Genomic DNA, 24272 nt, shown 5'->3' on the forward strand with positions numbered 1-24272 from the left:
AGAAAGTTTCCTGATTCTGTGTGGCATACAATTTGCGCTTCAACGGGGAATTTGCGGTAAAAGAATTTATTTTTACTCTGACAGTCAGAAGCTGCCCTAAAAGCACTTAGTTCGGCAGATTCGAGATCAAAATTAGTAGTCGCATGCCGAACTCAAATCGAAGATTTTAGCATTTCAAATGCTATCTACATTTTGTGGGTACACGGTCACTCCGGTATTAATAGAAATGGGTGGACGAATTGGTTAGAGCGGCCGCTACGATTGATTTCACTGTCTACATCTTGGATAACCCGAACAAATTCTCATGGGTTCAAACACCATACCGCCCCATCAAATACCATGAACATGGTCCGCGCCAAACAAAACACCATGAAATGGTCTCAAAACCCATGAATACACCACAACATTTAAATGCGATCTTCAGGACCATATTTTCATGGGTTGAACCCATTCCAAACACTATCAAAACACCATGCAGTGGAGATAAATTTGGACCATCATGGAGGCATTATGTGCTTTTCGTTTGCTCGGAAAAGCACCAGATACGCTCTTGGGCTGCCTTCAAACTTGTCAACTATTGACGAAGTTTGCAAACTTGCATTCAAACAAAAACTATTCTGCCAGAAGCGAGACCAAAAATGTCAGACTTTTTCGCATGTTTTTAAGTACAATTGCAGTATTCTAATCAGGGCACTGACTGAACATTGCAAACTCAATTAAAACAAGGCTACTATTCAGAGTGCTGAGCATTATACGTGTGATCTTTGTGAATCCGACTACGGGACTTCATATCATTTGATATACATAGATGGGCCTATGTACAGTGTGGAAAATAGCTATAGGTTTTATCAGTAGGGTTCATTATACCATTGAAAGAGAAGAATATAAGCTGTTTATTGTTTTGGGTTGTAATTTTATTGTATTATCATTTTCTGTTTTCCTACCTTTTTCATTCGGCTCCCTTTATCTTCCCATCAGAAAAGTGATGAGACGACATGGCAAGGCACAAATTTCCGAATGACATAGAGAACGTTCCTATAGAGCACACATATTCTGGTTCCTGATGCACTGCACGGACTGGGAAGAGCGTCTAAATGGTCCGAGAGTCACCGTACGAATGGGTTAGAATAAGGATTGATAATGAAAGACAAGCAGTGGATCCACCCATGCTAGACGAAGTGTGAAAGGTTATTCAAAAGCTCAAAACGATAAGGTTGTTGGGAACTTTCAAAAGTCGGGAACGGCCGGTTGTAAACAGCCTGGCGAAAGAAGAAATGCTTTTGCCTTACATGGCCTATCTACAAAAACACGTACGCCACACACTCGAGTGTAATAACAACGTCCAGGGGAAGCCGGTAAAAACGGTCACTGAGGATAAGATGGACACTAATTTTTTTCTCCAAAACGGCAAAATTCAATAAATATGTTAATGATACCGCCAATAAATATTTCTAAAAAAAATCAAAGATGTTTTTTGTAAATCGACTTTAAATTTTGTAAATCGATTTTTTTCAATGAAGGAGTCGATTTTCAGTGTTTTGACTAATTTTGTGAAAATCACTCTTACAACATTTTTTGTAGGATTTGTCATTTTAAGACTATAGCCATTTGAAAAAAATTGGTAAAAAAGTTTGACCCTTTTCAAAAAACAGTCTAGATCATTTTTGGAACAAACATTGTATGCAAAGTGGCTTTTTGTGACAAGTTCTCATGTATAGAAAGTTTCAATAAAATCTGAGAGGGGGCTGCCAACATTTGTTTGAGTTGGCGCGAAATTCGTCCTATCCGACGTTTTTCCACGATATAATTTTACCCCTTTGGCAGTTGACCTTCCGCTACGAACTGTCAGTTGTTCATTAGGCACTGTGTGGTACAAAACAGTGCGTTGCGCTGTTTCAAACAGAACCCAAATCTCCAAAATGTCGCACGCAAGCTGGGATCGTCGTCTAACGGGTCTAACCTTTTTGTAATTAAAGTATTTTTTTTTCTCTTCAAGAGTTCTGGACTCCCTAGAAATAGTCTATCAGTTCAATCGAAGATGGTGTCGAAACAGCAAGCACTCCGCGAGCGTGTTGTACGGTTTTACGAAACGCGTTGTCATCGTGGAAAAAAATTACGGTAGACCACTTTCGAGACGAAAACGTGCCCGTGAGTACAGTTTTCCGGATCTTGGCATCCATGAGCGTGGAGTGGAAGATCGGTAGCGGCCGTCCGGCCGAAAATATTACTGCTTCCATACCATGATTCATAGAAGGAGGATATCCTCTGTCGGAACAAGCGGTCGTGTAATCGCAGTGCGGTGGATTGCAAAAACTACCGCGGGACGTCGTTCGTGCTGGACGACGAAAGTTACTTTCCGCTCTCGAAGACCCACATTCCAGGAAATGACAGCTACTATTCCAGCGACAAGTCGGCCACACTCCCCGAAGTAAAATATAAGTTTAGGAATAAATTTGAAAAAAAAAGTTATGCTGTATCGGACACAGGGATTTCAAAGCCGTGGTTCAAGCCGAGCTGTCTGGTCATCAATCAACAAGTGTACCAGGAGAAGTGTCTTAAGAAAATTCTTCTGACCGTCTTGAAGAAGCATCATGCGGATGGAGAGTAAGTCTTCTGGTCAGACAAGGCGTCTTCCCATTACGCCAAGAAGACGCTGAAGTATCTTGAGCAGAAAGATACCGTACGTGCTAAAAGAAAGGAACCCGACCAACTTGCCCCAGTACCGTCCTATTGAGGATTTTTTCGACTCCCTCAGTGACCTAGTGTACAAAAATAATTGACAGGCCAAGGATACGAAGCAGTTGCCCACCAGAATCCGTTATTGTATCCAGAAGATGGATGATAGTGCCGTCCAGCGCTCATGTGAGAGCATCGCGACTAAGTTGCGTCGTACGGTTGACCAGGGCCCCTTCTCCAAAATTCATTGACGTTGTTTTTTTGAAGAATAAACATTATGTTTGATACAAAAACTACTGAATTCGTTTAAAAAAATACATGACTGAATTTTTTAAATTTTTTATTGAACACCCGTTACAACCGTGAATCTAGCTAAAAACAAACCGGACTATCGACTTACATAAGCACAACAAGCCATTTGTATCATTTGGAAATGTGTAATCTGTTGATGCAAAAGATGAGGAAGTTTTATGCCGTTTGCAGAACGAGATCAGAAGGTTGCAAGAATCTCAGCTCCAGGAGAGTTTTCCCTGCTCCAAATAAATAAACAAATAAACAAGATAAAATAAATAAATAAACAAGTCGATCAGAGCACGAAGCTTGATTGCGTGGTGCAGGATGCCGAAATTTACGTCAAGGCAAACTTTAAATAGCTTTCTGAACAGGAAAATTATAAGTTGACTGGAAGAGGAAAGGTGGCAAAGATGTCCAAACACATTAAGCTATCAACATTCGCAAAGAAATATCTCGTGTGGCAGGCCATCTGTTCCTGCGGTTTGAAGAGCGACTGTTACATTACTACCGAGACCATCAATCAGGAAATTTATGTGCAGGAGTGCCTGGAAACACATTTGTTGCGTTTCCCCAAGCAACACTATGGTTGCGCACTGTTTTGACCAGATTTGGCATCTTCCCATTATGGTAAAAAGAAGTGTTATGCCGCGAACAATTTCCAGATGGTTCCCAAAACCTAACGCTCGAAGGTACGATACGTAAATCTGATTTGCAAAGAAACTAAATCATCATCATGGAGATTCACATGCTTCTCGGTTTCGCTGATGACAATCGTCGGAGTCAATCGCAGCGAAGTGGAAGAGGTGTTTGAACCTTTGAAAAAAGGAGACTGCGAGAAACGGACTAACTAAAAACTTCAACAGAACCTGGTAGCTGGTAGAGAGCGAGGTAGTCCGAATGGTGTTAGATTCGAGGTGAAAATGGATGGGCTACGGGGTGAGATGGTCGACGAGTTCATATATCTAGTAATACTCTAGATGTTGGCCACAACATGATAGCCAAAATGCGTGCTACAGCTGTGAATTGGCCTACCTACGGTTTGCGCAGTCAGCTGAAGTTCCTTAGCCTACAAAACCTGCTATATACAAATCGCTGATACTCTCTGTGGCTTAATTCGACAATGAGACGTGGTCGTTGAAGACGGGTGTGGTTTTAACGAGAACCTTAAATAAACATTTCTGGCTGTCATCTAACGTAAAACAACACAAAACAAAGCGTTTAATCCAACTTTTTTTTTATTCTTTTCTTGTATCATTATTCCGAGGACTAATTTGTATTTTTATTAAAGTTACACTACAGAAGTGTTTGCCTGTCAGCGAAATTAGATTAATATTGTTGATTTATTTTCTGATTATGGTAGTACGAACCTGCCAACTCGTGGAAACGACCGGAAGGAAAACATTCATTGCTTTTGTGGGGCTCAACTTGAGACCTGTGTGAGCCAAGTTTCACAAGTTTGATTATTTGCAATAGTAATTAACGATTACGATTAACCATATCACCTACTGATGTGTGAATTTGTTATGTACTGAATATTTTGCCGTGTTGCTAATTACAAACCATTACTAGTAGGGATATATGTAGCAAAGAAAACGATGTTAACGAATGCCCTCTACGAAGAACCCCCGTACCGGAAGATGATTAGTTTTTTTTAAATTTGTTATGCTGTTAATGATGGGCAAAAATTTTTGCTTATGGATAGGGTTTTAGTGGGGAGTCTAATAGATAAACTGGTAAACGTTAAGTCAGAATGAACCAATTGTATGCCAACACAAGTTCACTCTAGCTTAATATCGACCACGTGTGCCGGTGGGAAATTATTCTACGATTTACGCAAATTGGGAAAACGAACAGTGGTGGATGACGTGACGAAAAAAATTCAATCATAAATGATGAGAACATAAACAGCATTCCGCGATGAAAATGAGAAATGTATCCTTAAAAAAATCCATAGGCAATTATTTTTACTAATAATAGGTAATATTTGACCTGAGTCACTCTCACTATAGCAAACACCGACTTATCCTTGTATTATAGACAGAATATGTTTCGGAACTCCCGATCCATTGCGTTAAAAACGGTGCCTTCCCAAAGGGCGAATGCAATTAGTTGTCTAATGAAACAGAAAATACTCAGGCAACTGATTGTTCGAACTAAACCTATGGAAATACAGTAGCGGTTTATATCAGTTCTGAACTCGACGCCGAAAGCCCCCAGGCAGGGGATGAAAAGTCCAACAGCCCTTCGATCGGTTAACATTATATGCCTATTGTAATATATGTATCAAATATATGGGAAAAATAACATACAGTAAATTTAAATGAATATAAATAGAAACCTTCTCCGTCACAATTAAATTATGTATGCGCTAAACTTGGGCTGTGAAATTCCGCGGAGCGAAATTTCGCCTGCTGGTTTGCCCGGCCGATCGTTCCCCCACGATTCCGGCGGCTTGGAACCAACAAGGGACTTCTCACTCAACAAAATTGATGTGACACACGTAACCTTCCCGGGGGAAGATTTGAAGCCGGCTCCATCTTCTTCGCTAGTTGAAAATATTCTCTGCTCACTCACCCACAGAGAGCAACCGTCCTTCAACTCTTCCCCCATCGATGAAGTGTCGCCTGCCGATTCGGGGTTGGTTCAAGATTTCGGGATTCCAGCAATCTCCCCGGTTGATCTTCAACGAACCCCGTTTTGGGCAAGGGATAAACTAATATCCAACATCAAATTTGTGATACCGAGACAGCGCCTGTTTGGGACGCTTCGGGCTGTCACCTGCCTTAGGGTTCGGGTGGGAAAAAGAGTAGCAAATATTTTGACGCGAACGATGTTGTCCAGTATTTGATTGAGTAATGAAAAAAAAAAAATAGTAAAATTTGTGAAGGTACTTATCAATTGTCGTTTCGAGCAGGTCCGACTTTTTTGCGCACTTGTTCAGAGTCAGATTAGGTTCGCGAAAGGGCTTGGGCTTATGAACGAGCGCTCACAGTATCTTGAAGAAGGAAAAATAAAGCAAAAGAAAGTAGTTGAGGTGAGTCTTGACGTGGAGACGTACTGCGTACTGGGGTGGTGGTGGTGATGAGGGTGGCATACTTATATATTACTACTTATATAATTGAATGGTGGGATGAGTTAGTCTATGAAACTGCCGAACGGTTCAGGGTGGTTTTGTGTGTTGTGCGTTAGTTCTGAACTAATGTTTGTCACAAATGAGCAGAAGTACAGATTGTCAGGAACTCACGGTAAATTTCAAAAGATTTTTGAATTTCCCAACCTCGAAAACAATATAATAAACTAAAATTGGTGTCTTGCAGAATTTACTCTTTTAGAATCCGTTATTGGACACCATAATCCTTCAGCATTACATTTTACCTTGACGTGGAACGGCGGCTTTTCCACTAAAGCAGTATTACAGTGATTATACCACATAAATGCTTTAGGTACGGCATGGTCGAAATAACGTACAAAATGGGTTTAGGGAAAAGTTCTCTCTAGAGATGCCCCGGGCTTGACAATTAGCCCTGGTTTGGGACTCTTTTAAACTTGAAGTGTCCCATGCCAAGACTTCCGAAGATGACACTGTACCAGATGATCGCGATCATCCACGCATACCTACGCTCGCTGTCTTCCAAGCATAATAATACCCCGGTGATAAAGTGTACCGTCTAGCACCAAGTATCATTGAAGTGTCTACCCTCGGCCCTAGCAACATACGTCCATCCATTCCGTTGAACCAATAAAAAAATAACGCTCATATTTACTAGATAACACATTCCATGACGACATGACAGGGAACTATCTCCATCAACATGGCCATTAGGACTCTGTTTCCGACAATTTCACGAAAAGTTTGACATTTGGGAGCCCCCACAGCGCTGAATTTGTAATTAAATTTTGTTTGGAATACTGTATTGTTACCTTTGCTTGTTGCTCGATTGTCTGTGTTGTTATATATTGTTACTGTACATGTTGAATAATTTTAAGTAACAGTCTGTATGGCAGAATTAGCCAAAGACGAAGGAATAAATAAATAAAAAAAAATAAAAAACTAGTAATATGGGTTAACCCACTCTTTTCTAGAATCTGAACTGCACACTGAAGATTAGGTATCGCGATCATTCAACAACACACGCGAATATGTGAATGGCCACATGGTTACAAAATCGAATGTATACATGCGAAGTAACGTAAGCGCTAACACACGCGACAAATACGTTAACATACAAACGCTTGAATCCTTCGCGATCACCTACTCTCGCGATATCGAAAACCTGATAACACCACAGGGATAAAATGAACGTTTTAGCACTTGTATATTTACAAACGCCGTCTCAAACGTAAATCCACAGATGCCCGCGTTCGCGCGACCATGAATCGGTCGCGTCTGGAAGTCTCTACACTCGGTCCTCGAACCAATCCAAAAATAACGCTAATATCCACGAGATAACACGTTCCTTGGCGACATAACCGGTAACTATTGCTATTTTCTAGCATCTGAACAGCACATTGAAAATAAAGCATCATATTCACGGTCCTGGCGATTATTCAATAACACACGCGAATATACAAATGACCACGCGGTTACAAACCCGGAAGTGATAGTTCATTTGTGGCAGGAGAATAAAAAGGTATGGAATATTGTGTTCTTTCGTTTTTCTAGAAAAAAAAAACAAATTTTCACCTTCCATCGCGTTTGAATCTGCTTCGCTTCTTTTTCGTTTCGTAAAGCTAAAGCGAATTAGGTCCCTCAGGGGTCAGTTCTGGCCGTCACCCTTTTCCTGCAATTCTTTGTTCTCAGTTGTAGTCTTCGTCTACGCGGACGATAGCGTCTTCGTGGTCAACGTAAAGCAGGTTCATAGGCAGCTCTAGTCGGAAGGTAAAAGGGGGAGGGGGTCACGTATTTTGGCTAAATGTATAAGATGCACGATGTGGAAAATGGAATTTCGACTTTTGGAAATGCGCTTACTAACATGCGTATAGAGTGGCACAGAATTTGACAAATCATGTACCGAAACTATTGAAGATATCCCCCAAGGAAGCCACTAAGAATTACTTGTATCCGTTCCACCCATCAATGATATTTATTCTATCAACTACAATGCATTACATAAACATAAATTTCTGGTACCTACTCTTCAAGACCATTCCGACAATTCCCATATTGCATGGGTTGTAGGGAATTTCCGCTAAACCAGATGACGCCATCTTGGATTTCAAAATGACGTCAAACATAAATTTTTAGCACCTACTCTTCAAGACCATTCCGAAAATACCCATATTGATTGGGTTATAGCGAATTTCGCTAAACCGGAGGTCGCCATTTTTGATTTCAAAATGGCGTCAAAAATCAATTTCTGGAACCTACTCTTCAAGACCATTCAGAAAATACCCATATTAATTTGGTTATAGCGAATTTTGCTAAACCGGAAGTTACCATCTTTAATTTCAAAAAGGCGTCAAAAATCAACTTCTGGCGCCTACTCTTCAAGACCATTCCGAAAATACCCATATTGATTGGGTTATAGCGAATTTCGCTAAACCGGAAGTCGCCGTCTTTGATTTCAATATGGCGTCAAAAATCAATTTCTGGCACCTACTCTTCAAGACCATTCCGAAAACACCCATATTGATTGGGTTATAGCGAATTTAGCAAAACCGGAAGTCGCCATCTTTGATTTCAAAATGGCGTCAAAATCAATGTCTGGCACATATTCTTCAAGACCATTCCGAAAATACCCATATTGATTGGGTTATAGCGAATTTCGCTGAACCGGAAGTCGCCATCTTTGATTTCAAAATGGCGTCAAAAACCAATTTCTGGAACCTACTCTTCAAGACCATTCCGAAAATACCCATATTGTTGGGGTGCGGGCCATAAGGAATCTTCCAGATCCGTCTCTTCCATCTTTCCGAAAATCTTTTAAGTCTTTTGCATTCAAAAGGACTTGCATTTTTGCAAAAACCGCGTTGAGTGGATAATCCGCGTAAAAAAAACCGCGTTAATTGGAAAATCCGCGTGAAAAAAAACCGCGTTAATTGGAAAATCCGCGTAAAAAAAACCTTGTAAAAAACCGCGAAAAAAACCGCATAAAAAACCTGGGTGTATAACTTTTCTGTGTGTTGACTTAGACGACGCCATCTTGAAAACTAAAAGCTTTTGTCTAAACAATGTTCACGGTTGTACAAGTATAGGTTAAGAGCAAAAAACGCGTTTAACAGTAGTTTGACTCAGTAACAATCTTACAACTGTGTCCAAATTTTGATGTGCACGGCCTTTACTGTTACACGGCTACGTTAAACTATGGCAATCAGCTGTGTCAAAGTGACGAATTATTACAAGATTGTCAACAATTTGAGGTTGTGTAGATCAGGACCGTTGGTGATTTAGAAATCAGCTGTTTCAGTCTTTAAAAATCAAAATAAAAGCTTCATACTAGCCGACGTTTCAGCCTTTGGTGATGGTCTTTTTCAAGGTAAACTATAATTTTATTAGAGAAGTGTTATGGTTTTGTTCTCTAATAAAAATATAATTTCCCTTGAGAAAGATCATCACCATATGCCGAAACGTCTGGTAGTAGCCGACTTCAAAATCACCATTATCAACAATGAGCATTCCTAATACACACATTAAAATGTGATTTTTAAATTGTTTTAATCCAACGATATTTTTCAGAATCCAGCCAGAGATGTAGAATGATAGTACAAAGAAAGGAGCTATTTTTATTTTATGAGACAATTTCTTTTTCTTGTATGATGCTGAAACACTTGGAACGTTAATTCTTTGACAATTAAGATTACAAAAGGACGTTACTCAAAATATTATTCATCGATTATCTTGAAACTCCATCCAAAAATGTAGAATGATGTAATAAAATAAAACTGGCGTTAAACGTGTAACTGAAATATGTTATGTGTCCATTTTGGTTTTTACTTTTCGTAATTGATCTTTTGACCTGAAACTCAAATAAAAAGAGCCTCAAAAAAATTACAACTCTAACCCAGTTCAAAAATAGAAACGGCACAATAAAGCAACCTCAGTCACGATTCCAAAACATGTTGGAATTCCAATCCTGCCTTGTTTCGGCCCCGATTCCTTCCTAAATCCACTCATTTGTGACAACGCATTAATTAGTTATTTGAAAGTGTCAAAAATACTCTATTGTGGACGGATTACATAGAATCATAAGTTCCAAACATTATTCATGTAATACGAAGCAAACAATATGATTTGTACAAGCACCAACCATCCTACCATCGGCGAACGATTTTGATTATTACAATTATAGATAATTACTAACTATTACCAATAACGTTTTACTTGCCTGTAGTGATGTGTAGATGTAAAGTAGTGAAATAATCGAAAAGAATAAAATAAAAGTATAAGTGTGAGTGAAAAAAGATGTGTGTACTTACGCGTTGAAACCATGATTTTTTTTTAGTTTCATGAAATAATAATATAGTTCTACAGAATTTGATAAAACAACAAATGGCGTGAGGATGGGTGACTAAATGAATCTTCAAGCCTACAGCTACGATTAATTGCCCTATTGATTGATGTACGGGTGATAAATATTGACAACCCAAGCCGAAAGATTTGACCCAACATCACTACACCTTAGGAAACGAGCTGCTCTAGATGTTTAACAACGGAACTCATCTCAAGTGTTTTTTTTTCTTGACTTTATGTAAAAAACAAACGGAAACAGCATAGCAGAAAACCGGAAAAGTGAAACAGAAACCAGTACGAAAGATGTGTCAGAAATAGAAGAAACAAAAAAACTAAGTTAAAACTTTGATACGTGATTCCATTCAGCAAAAGATAAATTTCATAGGACAAAACACACACACACACACGAACAACGAAAGCCTTCACCATCGAACGAAAAATGACCCAATATCGGTTACGGACCCTGCCAGGAATCAGTTTAGCAAAGTTGCAATTTGTTTTACTGTGATTTTTGGTTGCTTGCTTGCTATAAGAAATGCTATCAAAATTGATGTGACGGACCGAATAGCAGAGATGCATTTTCGCGCAATCAATGAATATGGAATTAACTAAAGTATAACAAACTGGGTGCATACTTGCTGGCATGTTGCACTCTTATTCGGGAGTCTCTGCTTCTTTCCCTTTCCCACGCGGACAACATCGAAATAGAGGTGATGACTTGATTTTACTGTTTTTGCTTGGCTGTTTTGGTTTCGGGTTTAAATGATTAAATTGAACCCCTTACCTTGTGACAGAAATGGTTACAGATTCATAAACGTGTACCTACTTTTTTAGGGCGTTTCGCAGGGGTCATTCACACTAGCGAGTTTTTTTTACGTTTTCTGAGATAACTCTGTTCGAACGAAACATACAGGATAAATACGATTATTGTTGGGTTATCGCTTACTTCTAAAAAACAGTTAGTATTGTGTGGTTGGGACACTGTGGTTATTTGCATTCTAGAAGGTAATAGTGAGTTACGATACTCTTTTGATTGCTCTGAAACTAGCTGCCCTGCAACGGGTGCTTTTAATGTTCTGCTGTTCTCAGTTTTGTTTTTTTTCGATAGCTACTTTACTTAATGGTTTTGGTAAAAAATTTGCTTTTTGAAAAAGGTTTTCAAAACACGAAGAAAAATATGGATGGCACTGATCTGTAATTGATTGAGCAATTGTTCAAACGTTTGCCGCCTTCCACTTTCACCGAGGGGTCCATATTTTTCTTCGCAGTTAATCATTCCGAAAGAACACCTTCAACTTTGTCTCTTTACTGATTCTGCTGATGTACCGTTGTAATATTTAGTTACAATTTAACAACAGTGGATAGAAACCTTCCTACCAACATACATATACATAGTTATAAAAATAGTTTGTGAGTGACATACCCCTCGTGGTTTGCGCCAAGAGGCAGGCCTTCGCAACGTTTTTATGAGGCGTGCTAGTGGCGATTAGTGCACCGGAAGCATTGCTTTTTTGCTGGCTCAGCTTCAGTGAGTGTTAACGCCGAGGAAGGGATTTGGAAAAGAACCTGTCGAATATATGTGTAATACGCTACGGTTAGGAATAATCACGACTACTGTGTGCTACTTTATCATTGGTATAACAACTACTAGGTGTCGAAGGTTAAAGGTATGAAACGAGCTGTCACTGTGTGCTTCTGTCTCACCGCGGGTATCAACGTGTTTCGTTTTATAGTTACTTAGACATTATCTTGAATCACGACAAGCATTACTGAACCAATAGGAGCGATCAATGTGTTGCGTTATGAAATGAGAGAGGGGAGCGGACAGAATGGAGTACCGCTAGAAAAGGTGAAGTACGAGAAATTTCAGGTTACTGTAAACAGAGTATGCATACGCTGACAGAAAGATTACAAAGAGCGTAACGACATCAATAGGGATATGTTGGGCAATATGAACATCATAATGTTGACATATCTGTAAAAACAAAATAAATAATTCGAAATTTATAATTCATAGTTCAAGCAACTCAGTCTTGCGAATTTTCAAAATTAAAATATATGTATTGAGAGAAAAATTAACTCTTAATATTCAACTGAAAAATCGCATAGTTGGCAGTACTGCCAGGAAAAAAATAATATTTTTTCTAGATTCCTTGAACAATTTTCTTTAAAAGCCATCTTGCGGTTTGATTCTAGAGTAAATAGAACCGGAGATATGATCAAACGAAAATCAAGAGCTTTGGCAATTTGCCAAAACGGGGGGTGCTCACATGACCCGAGGGGTGGTTCAATTGTCACAAAAACTTAGGTTTTTATATATTGGCCCTAGGTGAACAATTCCTCCAAATTTGGTTCAAATCCGTGAAGGTCGATTACACGTGCCTTGATCACTTCGCATGGATCTTCATTAAATGGCAATGAATTATATTTGAAAATTCTAGGAAAGTTCTCATGTATTGTCCATCTGTTTTTTTTATTATTACGCTAAACAAATCGTGTCTTGCGCCTTGAAAATAACCCCAAGCTTTCAGACTTATTTTGAAATATTACAAGCTGTGATATTCAATATCAATTCTTCAAAAGGGCTAATGAGATTTTTGTAAACAAACTTATTTCGCTTATTATTCCACTATCGAGTTGAATTTCATGAATCAACATCTTTACCCTTGGTAGAATTAATTTCAAATATCTTCTGTGTTGAAATCACAACAAATTAAGAGAAATAAGCAAAACAAAAGTTTGTTTACAAATCTTATTAGCCCTATTCAAAAGTTGATATGAAATTGCTGTATTAACGAATGTAATTTGGATTGGATCTGATACCCGTTTGATTTTGTTGCCATTATTTAGCTTAGAAATTGTAGAATCAGGAATCAGAATCAAAAATAATATGCGCAACAATATATGGGCTACGCAAATTATGATTTCCGTCTGCTTATCGCACCGTCTAACCATGCATCCACAAGCTTCTCATTCGATTGGTGAGCGCTGAATGAAACACATACCTCAAAAATGCACGCGGGACTAATCGTCGCTGTTGTGCTATCTTATGACAAACGCCATTTTGGGGTAAACTGAGTTAGATATGCCACATTACTCGTCTAACGAATCTCTACAAGATGGCGTTTCCAGAATTTTGAAATTTTACTTGGTTTCTGAAATATAGCGAGAAAAGTGATTAGAAATTGTGAGTTTTTTGCTTCAAATCATTATATCTTGGGATTGGCTCAAGTTATAATAAAATTTTAGTTGCTTTTATGTGTAAAATTGTCGTAGGAACACAATGGCATAATAATTTTCAAAAGAAAAATACATGTATTGGGAGAAAAACGCAGTTTTAGCTTTAAACTGGAAATATTGCCTATTTGGCAACACTGCAACTAAAAATAACTATTTTTTCTAGAAATCCTGACTCATTTCCTTCAAAATACATCTAACCGATTGTTTATAGACCAAATGAAGCCAAAGATATGAATAAAAGTTAATAATTGATGGTTTTTTCTATGGAAAATTTTCCATGCACGGTTATGACACGCCATACAAATTTTGTCATAAATACACACCTATGACACGTGTGAGTGCGACTTTTGTTTATATTTTTAGTGAAAACTCGCAACATAGTCAACCGATCTTCGTAATATTTGAGAGATTAGTACAGAATAGGTAGAAGCATCAATTGTCTTCTCTGAATTTTTTCTACCATTTATAAGTTTCATGATATTCAATCTCAAACTTTAAAAATCGTTTTTCTCGAAATGTGCACAATGGCGCTTGTCATAAGATAGCACAACAGCGACGTAATATAGCTACCCAATATTCGATTAGGTATCTTAAGTGCACCATATCAATGGTTCTTTCTGAAATAGAATATCAAATTTCAGGTTATCCGTGTCACTTTCGAAAGCTTTTGAAGTAGAATACTTCTAACGTTTCAATATAGGGGTTCCGTTTCAAAGTTTCTGCTGAGATATTTTCCCAGTTTTCAATTGCGAATAACTTCTGTTGTACTGATCGAAATCGCTATATTTTTGCACTATAATTATGTATTTTGTGAAAGTGGTAATTATCAGCGCTGATTGGTCCGAACAATTCAACCAAGCAGCGAGCGTTGCTAGAACCGCCTTTTTGCCATCCAATGAACCGCGATGCACATATAAATGCAGCCCATAAGAAAAAAATTGTCAGTTTGCTTTCTAACCTAGTAGTAGTTGCTACGTTCCGTCAACTCGAAGCAATATATTCCATGACTGCTGTCAGGCATCATTTCAATGATGTACAGGCGCGCCAGTTTTATGCATACAATGATCACAGACTACAGAAAAAAACAGAACGCTCTTTTTTTCGAGCTAAATAAACGAATTTTAAGGCGATGGGTTGGTTGGGTGCGAGAGACCGCGCACACTTTCTCTTTCAGTTATGTACACGCAAAAATAAAACAACCCACAGAATAAATTCTTTTAACCTCAATTTAGGTACTTTTGAATTGTGCGTCGCTTTTGCACTTATTAGTGTTATCAAAAACAAAATGAGAGATTCGACTCAGTCGAGGTCGTCCGTGCAGTAATGTACTTTTAAGTTGTTTGGGGTGGACTCAAAATTAGGTAAATTCAACTTAAATTTAAGCAAATTGAACTCAAGGTTGAGTTAAGATTTTTGCCGTAGTTAAATGGAAACTGTCTTCAACACGGTTTACCTAATTTTACCTTCCTGCACGATACCACGAGATTGAGCCAAAAGTACTCAATTTTAGGTAGTTTTTCGGTGGCGTGTATGGCATTCTCAAATAAATTCACCGCGGCACTCGCTCCAGTCCAGAGTGCACTGCGAAGGAGTGTGGTCTTTTATTAGTTTTCTTCTAGTGTATTAGTAGTGTGGCTGCGATTGACAATTTGAAGGAGATTATGTTGGTTTGTTGAATACTGATATAAGTTTCTGTTGATGGTTTGATACTGGGGGCAATCTGCGCAACGTGAAACGGGATTTTCATTTTACTTATTTTGTTTGCGAATTTCACTGCTCTACAAGTGAAATGCTTCGTTAAAAGTAATCTCCTGGTACTACATTTGTTGTCGGTTATTATCATACGTGACAATTGCAGGGTTAATGCGAAGAAACCTGGTTGGTTAAGGCTTGAAAATATTATTTTATAGGACATTCGCCTGAACTCTCTAATGCTGACATTCCACGCGCAAACGCCCTTCTACTGCCTTTTAACTGTGGAGTGAGTTTAACTTCCAGTGAGTCCAAATCAGGGTTGTTAATCGATAATTAATCGTCATCGTCGATAACGTTAACCACCCGTCAACGTCATCGGAAACTCCGTTAACGATAATGTATCGTCGGATTCATCGTCATCGTCGATAATTCATCGGTGGTTATCGCGATACATTTTGCGTTACTTTCCCGTTAATTGGAGTTGAAGTTGATACGGTTAGCTTTCAATTGTTTGAAAATAAATAATTATTAAAGGACATGTTGTTGACAGTTGAAAATCAATAGTATTGAACATTTTCTATGTACAGGGGGGTTCGACGATGTGTCAAAATGGAATCTTTTTTTCAACTTTTCGGGAGTGTTTTATATTGAAGGGAAAGTTATTAGCAGTTAACAATCAATAGTTTTGGACATTTTCAATACACAAGTGGTTCGATGATGTGTCAAAATGGATTTTTTTCAACTTTTAGGGAAAGTTTATTATACTGAAGATGTTATTAATAGTTTTGGACATGTACCGTCGGTGCGTAAAAATAGAAAATTTTTCAACTTTTCGCGAACTTTTTATATTGAAGGGCAGGTTGTTGGCAGTTGAAAATCGATAGTTTTGGACATTTTCAATTCACAGGAGAATCCACCAGTGCACAGTGTTTCCAAAATGGCAAAAAGGTGAAAGAAGTTCTTTGAACCACGAAAAACATTTTTTAGCTATAGTGTCTTCAGCAAAGTTTATTTATATTTTTTGCATTTAAAAAGTATTAGTTAGGTGATTAATCCCTCTAAAGCTGTGAAGCAAGTTTTTGTTTGGTCATTTAAATGAAAATAAAAAAAAAATTCTTTGGCAAAGTTGAGAGAGAAGAGAATGAGAGAATATCTTTAGTATTAATTTCGCTGAAGAGACTATGTGTCTATCTGTCGATTTAATTATACGTTTGTGAAGATTTCTTTGATATACCCCACAAAATTGCTTATTTCAAAATACTTTTCCTGGTAATTTTGTAGAATTTCAAAATGTTCCAAGATTTCGTTCAACATAAGAAAATACAGAATTTTTGTAATGTTAGTTTATTTGTATCTCTTACAACTTAGAAGTTATCGAATGATTTAGTGTCCAAAAAGCAATGTTTTGGTATGGAAGCCACAACTTTCCGCAGGTATAGCTTCACCAAGACGAATCTGTAAAACAAACACTATATATACTGCAAAATAAACAAAAATAATACTACTGTACTGTAAGACCTCCTAAGGGAAATTTTTACTAAATAATAAGAACGGGTTATGAGGCTTTGTCGAGGGACTAAAGAAGATTATTTTAACCACTGCGGTTTATTAAAAAGAAAGGAAAAAAATATATTAGTCTTGGTGTTTGCGTTTCGACATCGTCTCTTCAGAACCAGAAAAAATATGTGCCGATTTAGTCAATGTCAATTCTCCAAGGGGCTGATAAAAACGGATCTTCGCTGTATTCAAAAACGACTAAAACTCTATTATGAGGTCGTTCATAAATTACACTACATATTTGAGGGTAAAAGAAGGAAGCATGAAGCATCTTGTTACATAGGGGAGAGAAGAAACGGAGGAGGGGGCTAAAAGCTTCCCAACTAGACATTGGAAATATGTATATTCTCCTTTTTAAAATTCAAAATCTTCTAGTTTAAATTAAAATTATAATAAAATCTGTTAATCACCACACCACTTAAATGTGTAGTATAATTTGGGAATGGTCTAATAATAGTGGTTTAGTAGTTTTTTCAATATATGTCTTTGCGTGATAAAAATTACTAATTACACAATAGCTCAAAATTTGTTTTCTACAAGGTCAAAACAATTTTGATCACCTTTTTGCCGCACTGTGCACCTGGGACTCTTCTGTGCACCAACTTATTCGAAAAATTAAAAAAAAATCCATTTTGACACATCTTCGGACCCTTCTGCGTATTTAAAATCTCCAAAATTATTGATTTTCAACTGCCATCAACTTTCCCTTCAGTATAATACACTTTCCCGAAAAGTTGAAAAAAAATTCACTTTGACGCATCATCGGACTCCGCTGTGCATAGAAAATGTCCAAAACTATTGATTTTCAACTGCCAACAACAATAGGTATTTATTTCTAAACATCTGAAAGTTAACCGCATCAACTTCAACTCCAATAAACGGGAAAGTAACGCAAAATGTATCGCGATAACCGATGAACCGACGATGACGATGAATACGACGATACAATTATCGACGATGACGATGAAGGCGACGATACATTATCGTTAACGGAGTTTTCGATGACGATACATTATCGTTAACGAGTAACGCCGATAAATTATCGCGAAAAATGTATCGTATTAACAACCCTGGTCCAAATAGTATTTTTTATCCGATTTGGCTTTTAATTTATTTTATTTGTGCATGCCATGCTTTAAAGTGCCCGGTTTCTAAAATAAAGTAGCTAGACGAATGCCTTTTGATCCCACTGTACATATGTGTAATGAAATATTCAATAATATGAGTAGTAAAGGTAGTACTATCCACTTGAACGCTACCCACTGGAAACTTGGAAACAAACCTAGCAGTTGCATTTTGCCAAACATGTGTCTCGGGCGGACGTTTGCAAGTTTCGAGGAAGGACCGAAATTTCATTTGCATAAACGCATCGCAAGTGATGTACGTGTAGGTATTGCATATATATATATATAAATAACAGAAATATTTGATAGCTGAATTTAATGCAAGCATGTAAAAGATAGTAGAAAATTACAGCATTCGAATTACCAGCCTAAGTGTATTCTACTACACTTCGGTTATGTCTCTGACATTACCTACCCATCTTTTTTGTGTTATTCATAGAAGTCATACATACTTCGAAATTTAATACAAAAGTGGTGGACGTTTTTCCAACTGATCAGTGAAAATTTAAAGTTACAATAAATGTTGCTAACGTTCAAAAACTTTCCCTCCCGTTTCTGCCGAAATGTTTAAAAGGAACCTCTATACGAAAGGTAAGTGGTTGTCACGACAAAAGAAAATGAAAAAAAAAATGGATAATTGTGAACTCAGTTGACTACATACATCTAGAACACACATTCAACTTTAGCAACTTCCGCCTACGAGTGGTTTAGAGGTTGTGAATAGCAGTAACATTAGTTTTTGTGCACCGATCTTAATGAAATTTGCAATTTTTTTAGAAGTATGTACGTTAGGGCATTGCAAAAATTTTTTTTTTTGAATTCTCAAAGGCCCCCCCTCTCATATTGTGACAAATGTCAAAGTAAGCTCAGATGCCAAATTTCACATCATTTGGACAATTTTAGACCCCCGCCCACTTCGCTTGAAATTTTTTGTAATTAATACTATGGGAAAATATGGAGGAAAAATACATTAAATGCTGTAACTTTTGAAGTAGCAATCAGAAAATTACAATTTATACCTCTTTTGAAAGGAAATAATCTATGTATTTGAATGGAGATATTTTCGTTTCTAGGAAATTACGGGAAAGTGGGGTACTGGGTCATTTTGGCCCCAAAATCCCCTATTTTTAATGATTTTTCTACTCCATGATGCAAATCATACATATTTTGTAGTTTTCCAAATGTGAAAAAATCTCAGAAGTCGAACGGAACCATTTTGACCTAAATCCGAATACGAGAAGTTGGGGTTGTTGGGATTTTTCCCATTCATATTAAATGTTATCATTTTCTCATACATAGATCTCTATTATTCTTCAATCAATTTTCATAAAATGTAACTTGTTGAACGTGTAAAATTCTGAGGAATAAAACAGAAATAAAAACGTTAGAGGTAAAATTCAGAAACATCAAACTTTTTGATATTTACTCTACAAATCTCATTTCTTCATTATTTGTCCTAAGACCTCAACTTCCCCTATTTTCCAGGAATGAAACTTTGCTCATGTGATCCCTAAGCATATTTTACACTAAAAGTACTAAATTAAATAAGAATTTTTTTTATTAAATGGAGTTAATATGTGCGAATTTATGATAAAAATGTGAAATCGACGCTATATGTCAGATAATTTGATGTTCCTGAATGTTACCGGTAACGAATCTATGTTTGTTATAATCCTAAGGATTTTCCACGTTCAACAAGGTATAGCTTATGAAAATTGAGTGAAGAATAATAGAGATATATTCACAAGAAAATGATGAAGTTTAATATGAATGACATAAGGCCATTTAACCCCAACTTCTCGTATTCGGACAAAGGTCAAAAAGGCTCCGATCGATTTTTGAGATTTGTTTACATTAGAAAAACTACAAAATATGTATGATTTGCATCACGGAGCAGAAAAATCATTAAAAATAGGGGATTTTGGGGCCAAAATGACTCGGTACCCCATTTTCCCGTATTTTTAGAAACAAAAATATCTCCATTCGAATACTAAGATTATTTTTTTTTTTTCAAAAGAGGTATAAATTGTAATTTTCTGATTGCTACTTCAAAAGTCATAGCATTTAATGTATTTTTCCTCCATGTTTTCCCATAGTACCAATTTCAAAAAAATTCAAGCGAAGTGGGCGGGGGTCTAAAATTGTCCAAATGATTTTGGCATCTGAGCTTACTTTGACATTTGTCACAATATGAGAGGGGGGGCCTTCGAGAATTAAAAAAAATTTTTTTTTGCAATGCCCTAATGTACGTAGCAAATTACAAACCAAGCCTCGGAATGAAACTGTATGTCGACCTCGTCCAATAGCAAAAAAATTGACGATGGAGAAACGGAAACTAAAGTTGACGAGTACGTCGGTTGGTCGGTTGACAAATTGGTGGAATCAGCGGGCCAAGACCGTGACTAAAGAAAGTGTGCGTCGGATGAAGAGCGACATCAACAAATAGGTGCGTGGACTTTCTCGAAATAACGATGAATGATTTGTTTCAGTTATACTCACAAACAAATTTTTGTTTACCTTTGTTTCATCCTTGGAATCTAGCCTTTATGGTTGGTTACAGGGTTTAAAAATTTCCTGTACATAAACATATAGCGATGCGATAATCTGGTTACCGTAAAAGGGGGGAACATTGGTCATTTTTAAAGAGCTTTTTGAATAACTTTCTAGAAATCAAGCAGTTGCAATTGTTTGTATTTTTAAAACAAGTACCGGTACCAGCAGATTAAAAATATTCCAATTTCTGGGTGATTTATTTTATTTTATTATACAAATAAAATAATTTTACTGTAAATTTTTATTCCTTGCTGTTGGGGTAACATTGTTCAGGAGAATGATTGGATCGAAGAGAAATATCCCAGGAAAAGTTGCCTAAATTGCATACCTTCAGGATATTCCATGCACATTATTGTTACACCCCATAAAAAACAAAAACACCCACTAGAATACAGATGAATTTACCGAGCTTTTTAGGAAAATAGTCTAAATTAAATACCTAGTTGAAGTCAGAAATCTCTAATTTTCTGTGGATTGTTTGAGAAAATATGTATGGTTTCCGAAAAACAGATCAATTCAGTTCTAGAGGCTTAATTTCATGAGTATACAAGGTGTTGTGTGAACTGATCGAAAAATTATAGGGAATTTCTTTTATTTTCAATTTGATTTTTTGGTTATAAACAGTCAATTGAATGACCAAATAATCGTTGCCGATATAAGCTGAACATGTTTAGAAGCGATTTCGTTTTTTATGATGATTTTGTTATAGAGAATCATAATATCGAACAGTCACTGAAATAAGTATCATGTGATCAAAGTTACGCCGGTGATCAATGATACCCCGCTTTGCGGGATACTATACTTTTTGAGGTTAATGTTTTAATATTTGCGGATCGCAACAGGGAAGTATACTTTAATATTTCGTAGACAGCACGATCTCATTTGAAAGCATATTCATACCTAATTTGAGTATTCAAGGCAACTCTCATAATATTGCTTCGAATAAAATATTGATATCTATTCCAAATGAACCTTAGCGGTTAATGGTATAATAAACATAAAAATATTTCAATGTAAAGAAATAAAACTTTAAACACTGTGCTACTTTCAACAGAGGTGAACAAATATTAGATAATAATGTTCATGGGAAAAGAAGTTCTTGGACTGAAAAAAAACAATTAGGGGAGGGTAGTTAACTCCAAAAAAACCACAAATGTAGTTGTAAACTCAATTTGGATGTACAGCAACCTTCTATTTCGTAGGGCGGCAGTGTAGCACGCTATTAGTGTATACAGGAAATTACAGGGCTAGTTTTGTGATCCTATTGACATTAAAAATCATTCCTGATTGGACTGCGAATATATCTACTGGCCTATGAAACCAGTACATTCTAAACCGCCACACCATCACTTTCATTCCAAAACAGCTGCAAATAAGCTTTTCTAGGCTAGGTCTAGCAGTAACGAATATTTAGCCAAACATGGTTCTTCCAATCAAGATGATTTTTATGCTTATTATTATAAAGATTGTAGTTTTTCTGAGTCTTACGCAAACAACGTTCCTATTGGCTAAATACGTGCCGAAGTGATCCAAGATAATGTCATTAAACTGATCTACGGGGTCGATAAAACTGATACTCTTCCTATCGATGAGTATTCTATCGTCAATAGCAGACATGAACAGCACCTACTATATATCAGCGATCAACCGTAGAATATGTCTAACGCCTCATTTCCCTGCCTATCCTAGTCAACACTTCACGGTAAATCTATCATGTTCTGAAGAAGAGAACTAAACAATCTCACGAAGAAACAACCCACGCTCTTAGAAGAAAGTTGTGTAAGACCTTATAATCCTAATAAACACTACCCGCTAGTTGGTAAGATACATTTTTAAAATAGAAAAATTGCCACTTGCTTGCAGTTGAGAAATGCTGCGTGCGATTTCTCGGCGTGCTTCCTCCTCTCCCGATGCTGCTGGTGGTGGTTGTTGTTGTTGTGGTTGTTGTAGTGCTGCTGGTGACGCTGCGCCGTTGTTGACATAGTCGCTTTGCTTACTTTGCTGGAAGGGGGAGGGCGTCCCCAGCTTACTTAGGGAAACACAATCGGTAGCGCCAGATTGAGCAGGGCAGGCCCGGCCTGCAGCATCAGCGGTGGCGGGCCATAAACTGATCACCGGAAGCGGGGCGGTAACATCGGTAGCATCGGGTGCCCCGGGAACATCATGCTCATACCTGGCATGCCTGGAATCTGCGTGATCAGCCCGCCTGAGAGCGTGAAGCAAGTGTACAAAGCACACACACACGCGATCACACGGACGGACGAGCCGATTCGAGCAGGGCAGAGGTAGAAGAGAGCGAACGAGAACGTACGGAAGAGAGAGATACAGAGAGGGAAGAGAAAGCAAATCGGTACAGAAATTAGTACTGTTGGATGATTGGCTGAAAACGTGGCGACAAAGCAAACGAATGTGTTTTTTTTATTTGTATCAATCAATTCAATTCTAATTAAGTATAGTTTCTCATAATATCAACTGTAAATGGATTGCTTGGCATTTCATATCATTATCCTTGGGAATACTGCTTACTCTTATATACGATATAACAACGACAATGGTACGTGAAAAAAAAAAAGAAAACTGATGATGCAATGGTTTAGAAAACCCACAGGAAGAAAACAACACTAATTAAATAGAAGAAAACGAAACTCGAATCACTCGTGGTAGTAAGGGTGAAGGAATATTCAAACGACTAATTAAAGTGAGGTTAGCTTCAAGTGAAATCACACAAAACGATTAAAATATTTACTGGCAAGGACGATTACATATAGGAGGAAAGGTGAGATCTAATTCTAAAATGTGAATAAAGTTCAAAAACATGCCATATCCGATGTAACCTAATATAAAAACCTCGTAGATAATACTGGGAATATTACAACAAGTATTTATTTAAAATATGTTTTTGTCTATTGTAAACGTGATGCTTCCGAAAACTGTGTCCGTAAAACATTTAGCGCATTGTTAACATTTCCAAATTCCACGATCGCTATGAATAATTTCAATACGAAAAATGTTTCAATACTTGCCACAAAGATACCATTTATCATTCGTTTGGGTTTCACTAGTTTTTGGGGAAATTGTGGCAAACCACAGTTTCTGGCATTTAATACTTCAGAGCAAATAAAAAAACTTATCACCGTAAACTGTTATACATACGATGTTTACCTACTCTTTATACAAGAAGCACAGCTGATTACTACTATCTTGAAGCATAACAAAATGAAGAAATATTTTCACTCGCGTGTTCTGCTTAGTTGAACTCTCCCATATTCGGTTTAGCGGAATGCGCCCGATCGACGGCGGACCAAATGTTTACTTACAAATCCTGGTTGCAGATTTCATGGCAATGAACGATTCGGTGAAACGAAACGAACTGTGGTAAATACTACTGGAATATGGCTTTCCGACAAAACTGACCAGGCTTATTCGTATAAAAACAAGAGTCCAAATGAAGACATCCGACCCGTTTGTGTTTATTGTTCAATACATTTAAATAAATTTCTTTTAAACGATTACTTGACCTAATAAATTGAAACAAGTGAGGACATCATTCAATAGAAAATTTTCTATCCTTTCCAATGGAACTGAAAGATTTGAAAATATGATCCTCTATCACCCATCGAGATTCTTAATCATGAACTAAACACCCTGTATATACAAACATCATTCTACCTTCTATTTAAGCA

General features: G+C 37.3%; 1 protein-coding gene and 1 long non-coding RNA gene across 4 annotated transcripts in view; both read right to left on the reverse strand.

The window, feature by feature from the left end:
- Positions 1-4187: 4187 nt before the first annotated feature.
- LOC131678979 (uncharacterized) lies at positions 4188-16476 on the reverse strand. Its single transcript, XR_009303778.1, has 2 exons — positions 11844-16476; positions 4188-11312 (listed from the first exon to the last, which is right to left on the reverse strand). It is a non-coding gene; the product is annotated as an uncharacterized LOC131678979 (long non-coding RNA).
- A 6081-nt stretch (positions 16477-22557) lies between these two features.
- LOC131678976 (BUB3-interacting and GLEBS motif-containing protein ZNF207-like) overlaps positions 22558-24272 on the reverse strand; it is a 42343-nt gene continuing 40628 nt past the window's right edge. For 2 of the 3 annotated variants that reach the window (XM_058959475.1, XM_058959474.1), the window contains one exon: positions 22558-22795. In XM_058959475.1, the coding sequence (XP_058815458.1) occupies positions 22701-22795 (95 nt within the window). In that variant the 3' untranslated portion in view covers positions 22558-22700. The remainder of the gene's footprint in view (positions 22796-24272) is intronic. The other variant, XR_009303777.1, reaches the window with a different exon arrangement.

This window comes from Topomyia yanbarensis, chromosome 2 (assembly GCF_030247195.1).
Source record: "Topomyia yanbarensis strain Yona2022 chromosome 2, ASM3024719v1, whole genome shotgun sequence".
Classification (NCBI taxonomy): domain Eukaryota; kingdom Metazoa; phylum Arthropoda; class Insecta; order Diptera; family Culicidae; genus Topomyia; species Topomyia yanbarensis.